This window comes from Phaethon aethereus (assembly GCF_964289735.1).
Source record: "Phaethon aethereus genome assembly, chromosome: 2".
Classification (NCBI taxonomy): Eukaryota; Metazoa; Chordata; class Aves; order Phaethontiformes; family Phaethontidae; genus Phaethon; species Phaethon aethereus.
In genome coordinates, this window is record NC_138582.1 from 36,405,217 (window position 1) to 36,411,216 (window position 6,000).

At 36.1% G+C, this 6,000-nt stretch overlaps 1 protein-coding gene across 1 annotated transcript in view; it reads left to right on the plus strand.

Moving 5' to 3' along the window:
- UBE2W (ubiquitin conjugating enzyme E2 W) overlaps positions 1-5,319 on the plus strand; it is a gene marked incomplete at its 5' end in the record, with an annotated part of 28,176 nt that extends 22,857 nt beyond the window's left edge. Inside the window, 3 exons of the mRNA XM_081996416.1 lie at positions 261-363; positions 2,874-3,029; positions 4,136-5,319. Coding sequence (XP_081852542.1) covers positions 261-363; positions 2,874-3,029; positions 4,136-4,270 — 394 coding nt within the window. The 3' untranslated portion in view covers positions 4,271-5,319. The remainder of the gene's footprint in view (positions 1-260; positions 364-2,873; positions 3,030-4,135) is intronic.
- Positions 5,320-6,000: the final 681 nt, after the last annotated feature.

Genomic DNA, 6,000 nt, shown 5'->3' on the forward strand with positions numbered 1-6,000 from the left:
CTGTGTTGAGTTCAAGTCATAATTACTTGTGTAACTTACAGCACTATATCAGTGCCTATATGTAAAATATCAAGATTGTTTCTTTCAAATGTAGGCTTGATGTTGTTACTTGTGTTACTTTTGTGATAGTTATGGTACTAATGGAGAGTTTAGAACATTTGGCTGTGATTGGTAATTGATTTGATTAGTCCTGTGCACTCCAGGAGTAAAATTATAAACTGTCAGTCCACAATACTAACAATTTTTTCCCCATTCTTTAGGTGGATAGTAGACATGGAAGGTGCTCCAGGAACACTATATGAAGGGGAGAAATTTCAGCTTCTATTTAAGTTCAGTAGTCGGTATCCTTTTGATTCGCCTCAGGTAACTGCTTGCTTGCTTGCTTCTTGCTTAATGCTACCTTTAGGTTATAGCTGCATGACACATGCTGAATATTAATATCATCCCATCCACATATCCTATTGTGAGGTTTAGTTACTTTAAGTTGTATTAAACATATTGTGCAGATGCCTTTTCTTTTAAAAAAGACTGCAGTGAGGTATAATGCTGTGACAGTCTACTTGGTTTCATAGGAGATTAAAGAGCAGTGTAAACTGAAGTCTTCTTTGAGGTCGATATTCATACCATATGAAAGAGCAACACAGGGTAAAGTAGGAAGGTCCCCTTCGCTGCAGTGTAGGAGTGGAGTAAACAGCAAATGGCTTCTTCGTTCCCTCTCTTTTTGTTTCCAGTTTCCTTTTTTTCTAGTTTGTTTTTAAACCTCTTGCATCTTGTCTGCTACCAGTGTTAATACAGCTGGTGAATACTGTGCCTTGTGATAGGGATTCTCATGGATACATGATGTCTTTATAAGAGGCTTGCGAATCTAGTGGTTATAATTCAGGTGTGAGATACTGTGGTGCTTTCATGGCAACATAAAAAACTGAAGGGGTGGCAGTACTACCAGGCTGCAGAATAAGCTCTGTACATCCATCCCTCCACCACCTGAGGGGAATGTTACACAATGTGGCTGGTAAGAGCAGTATTTGGGCTATCACCCTTGCTCTTCTGAAGAAGGAAGAAGAAAAGCAAGAGTGCCTTAGCTCTTGTCCTCTGTTTCAGCTCAAAATTCCAAGACCAATCTCTGACACTTTTCTCAGTGGTGTTGAAACTGAAGCATGGAGCTGTAAGAGACACTTAACCATAAAAATTATGTATTTTTCGGTACCATGATAAAAACTAGAACGCTGACTTTTCAGTCTTAGGTTTTAAGGAGCAAACTGGCCACCTGTACTTCTGCACCCCATCAGGTTTGCAGTGAACTACTCACAGGTGACCCACAGGAGAGTAGCCACTTTCATTTGGTTCCAAGTAGGTACTGTTTGTACTTATTACCCAACCTGTATGTGTGGCTCTGTGCAATTTATTGTAAAACAGCAAATTAGATCCGTACACGTACACTGATTTTTAGCATAGAAAACAATTAAGAATTTAAGTACTGGATATTTGATTGTTGTAGATGGCTAGAATTTCCATTATAAAAATGCTGCTGTGCAGTAGGTTCATTCTGTATTACAAACCTTCAGATCATAATTTTTTTCTCATGCAAATCTACTTACTGTGAATTGACAGTTTATGCTTCTGCTACTTGATCACTTGGTTGTTTTCTGCCTTTAAATGTATGTTGTCTATCATAGTGTGAATGCTTTTACTTGCCTAGTATGCATAATTCTGGTTTTCCTACAAAAGGAAGACATTAGTTAGAAGGGAAATACATTACTGGTAAGCTCGTCAATGCTTAAGAAATATCAGTTTAAAGACCTATGAAAGATCATTCTGCATCCAGTTTTTCTGCTGCCTTAGAAATCTATCTTCTATTTGGCAAATAGGTTAAGCTGTCTTAATTTCAGGGTCCTTTATGATGAAGATGTTGTTTCTTTCTTGTAGTCAGTGATGAGGTGGGCATGTTGTATACATGTATACATATTTGTACACATACATTATATCTATATAACTTGGGAAACACTTAAGAGGCTTCTGGGTATTATGGCTATGAGTGGTAGAGATTTATTATGTCATTGCATAAAAGATGACAGTGGTTATGTTGGATGAGGAGCTCAGAGGATAATGCTGCTGTGGAGGTTTCACTTTTACTCCATTTCCATTGGTCCTGAGCCAGCTATCAAACAAGAGCAGTAGTTGTCAGAATTGCTTTTCTAAGCATTTTTTGACTGTGATATTATCTTTTAATAGCTAGGAGTTAATGCTGTCCATGTCAGACAAAAGCATACTCCATTTGAAATAATGATCTAAAAATATTTCTTATGTGGTAACATACTTTGGTTATACAAGTCCTTTATTTTATGGTTAATAGGATTGATGCATTTTACACTTTGTGCTGGAACCTGAGGAGTTGTCCAGAACTTGGTATCTATTGTGTCCTGGGTTATAGAAATACTCATTTGTGAACCTCATTGTGTTTGCTGGTATATAATGTTGTGTTTTATAAAACCATTAAAATCCAGCGTTTTGGCTGGGCAACTGTATTCCTTAGGACATGGAAGACTGAGGCTGTGAGATACAAAAAGTTTAGTTTGATGTTTTTGCATTGTTACCTTTGCATTTTTCTATGCTGCATAAATATTCATAGAAAAAAACCTGCATTTAACCTTAACTTCATATCCACTAGCTATTTAGGCTTCCATTGTTTTATTTTACATTTCAATTAATAGCACCCAAAATGAATGAACATAACATGGTAAAGTGTATTATTTAGTGTAAGTGACAATGGCAGATCCACTTCTTAAATAAGACATTACTGTTTTCCCAAAAGCAATACAGTCCTATTTAAAATGTGGACAATAAATTACAACTATGTTTGTTCTTTTTTTTAGGTCATGTTTACTGGAGACAATATTCCTGTTCATCCTCATGTTTATAGCAATGGTCATATCTGTTTATCCATTCTAACAGAAGACTGGTCTCCAGCTCTCTCAGTGCAATCTGTTTGTCTTAGCATTATTAGCATGCTTTCCAGCTGCAAAGAAAAGGTATGGGCTTTTTTAGCACTGTTGGAGTAGAATAAGTTAATAGTTCTCTATTTTGCAAAGTGAGATTTTCATTTCTCAAATTCTAAAATAGGCAAAACCACTATATCTGCGTTTCTACTGCTGAAAAAATACTAAGCTAGAACTGCAAAATAAACAGTGCAGTAAGTAGTTTGTCACTTTTCATGGTAACATGCTCATATATCATTGGAAAAGAGGAGTGAATGGAACCAAGTAAGAAGATATTAATTGTGAATTTCAGTCATGTTTCAGGACAATTCTAAATAAATTGATTTTGTCTCTAAAGGCAGTGCAAAATGACTGTTGAAATGTCTTTAGTGCAGATGTTTGTAAGGCTTTGCAGCTGTACTATTTCAGTGATCTTGATAATTTTCATTTCAGGTAAGTAAATGGTGCTAAACTGCTTTTTTGGTCATAGATGAGTGGCACTGGTACCTTAAACTTCTTTTGTAAAGAGACTACCCTTTTACTCTTGACCATTTCGTTCGCAGTGGAATATCTGTGGAAGTTAGATGTGGTCAGAGCTTGTACACTTGTGCTATGCAAACATGCCTATTTATGCTACATCCCCATCAGTCCTAGTCATGCGTACGTGGTAGAAAAACACCCCCAAAATGGCTTTGTATAGTATTCTATGACTTTGGTTTTGCGTAACGATGACACTTACGAAGAAAGATGAAGAATATGAAGTAGTGATCAGATATAGATGTTTAAGTTCATTTTTTCACCCACTCCAAGCTGAGACTTAGGGATGGAAATTGGATCTAATACATCAGAATTAGATTCCAAATTGTGAAGGAATTTAATTTGGTTTTTTGAAAAACAGCTGATCCTTGTGGGTGGTTTTCTTTTTTTTCTATTTCTCCCCCTATCTATCGCCAAACCATTTGGTATCTTTCATGATTTTTTTTTTTGCAGTAAGAACTGTTACCTGGATCCTTAAGACTTTTTTTGACAAAGGTCTAGGACCGCCTGTTGCCTAGTTTTCACTACATTCACATAGTAGCCTTTCATAAGCTTATTAAATAGCTCCTGTGTTACAATATGAGGATTGTTTGATTATTTGTAGGTCTTTTCTTCTGTTGCAGAGGCGACCTCCAGATAACTCTTTTTATGTAAGAACATGTAACAAGAATCCAAAGAAAACAAAATGGTGGTATCATGGTAAGTATCTAGCTAGGACCAGAAATTTTGAAGTTTTTTTTCAGGACGAAAGCAATTAAAATATAGGAAAGTAGGATAAATGCATTTAAAGCCTTAAATGCTCTTTAAATTTCAAAAAGTTATTTGAATCCTATTTCTGAGATACTGTTGTGATTTTGTTTTAATATCACATTTTAATAATTCCTGATGGAAATGTAAACAGCACAGATTTATATGTTTTAAATTGTAGGATTGAATTTGAATGCAAGTTCTTGTAAAACTATATTAGCCCATAACAAGTCTTAAGTTTGGGGTTGGGGAAGGTCCATAATGAAACTAGGTTTATCTCTAAACACAGGTTTTTTTCTTGTTAAGCTTTAAGAGCTTTTACAGTGATTAAAAGTTGCCTATATGTTTGTAATCAGCAATGTGTTTTAATAGATTTCCACTGTTAATCAGCATTTCCAATGTGGGACAGTTGGCTGACTTAAAGGCTCTTAAGAACTAATAGTCCATAATATAATAATAAGATTCTACAAGTACATGATAAAAAAAAAAAAAATACCATACTGAAATTGCTATGTGTAGTACTACAGTGTCTTCAGAGCTAGTATTTTGTTGGTTTGGGGTTTTTTTTGTTTTTGTTTTTCCTTTCCATGTGTTCTCTGGCTTTATACTTTGTGGTTTCTTTCTTCTACCTCAACATTTGTCATCCTTCTCCCAGAGCTGGGGTTAGCTGTATGTTTTTGTCTTATCCATGCCATTGGTGAGGAAAGAAAAAAGGGGAAGGCAGAGAGGGGCTATGCTTTTCTTCTCTCCTGTCTTGTTGGCCAGTACTTTGCTTTCCCTTGGAAAATACTGTACATATGGTAGTTATTGGGAGCCCATGCATTTCGGGAAGGGATGTGTTAGAGCAGGTAATACTGTGTACTGGCGTGGTGCAGGAGGAGTTGATACCATCACTACCTTTTACTGAGGGCTCCATCATAAGACATCCTCTGTTTTTCACTGCCTCACTACCCAAGGATGTGTTCTGTCCCCTGTATGAAATGAGACCAGGTATTTTGAGACAGTGGGTCTTAATGTCTGGAGAGGCATATGCCACAGCCTGTACGCTTAGATTCTTAAAAGCCTGTGGGTGCCTTAACAAGAAAAACTTGAGAGTTTCATACCGCTTGCTGAGACCCATGGGGTTTTGCTATGTGTTGATGTAACAGAATGAAACTCTCTTTCTCATAATACTCTAATAGTATCTCTAAAAAAAGGTGGCTTCAATTACAATAGGAGTAGTGTTGTATGTCATAGAATTAAGAGGTATTTAAGAAACTCAGGAGTGTTTATCGTGTGGTGGTTCATTAAGTTGTTCATAAAATTGACTCCAAGAATAATAATCCTACTGTCTGCCAGGCTGGGTTTTTAATCTTCACCAGATTATTCAGTAGTCACTCTCTCTTCTCTTTCTGTTTTCACACTTTTGTAATGTGTTTGGTGCTTCTCCATTTCTACTTTTGCTTTCTCTTTATTGGCAATTTTGGGAGAGTTTTTATTAGCTATTATTTCTTTTCGCTTGCTAGTTGTTGTTAAAGAGAAACAAGTGAAGTTTCATTTACTGGCTTTACCTTGTGATTGAAATATGTTCTGTTTACTTTGAATTTTTACAAGTCTCATTTTGATTCAGGATTGAAGTCTGTCAAGGTGAACAGTTTGCAGATACTGCTTTGATTTCCTATTCATGAAATTCAATTTGAGTTAAGCAAAACACCAAATGAGTATGATGGGTTATCTGACTCTGAGAGTTGCTATATAATTG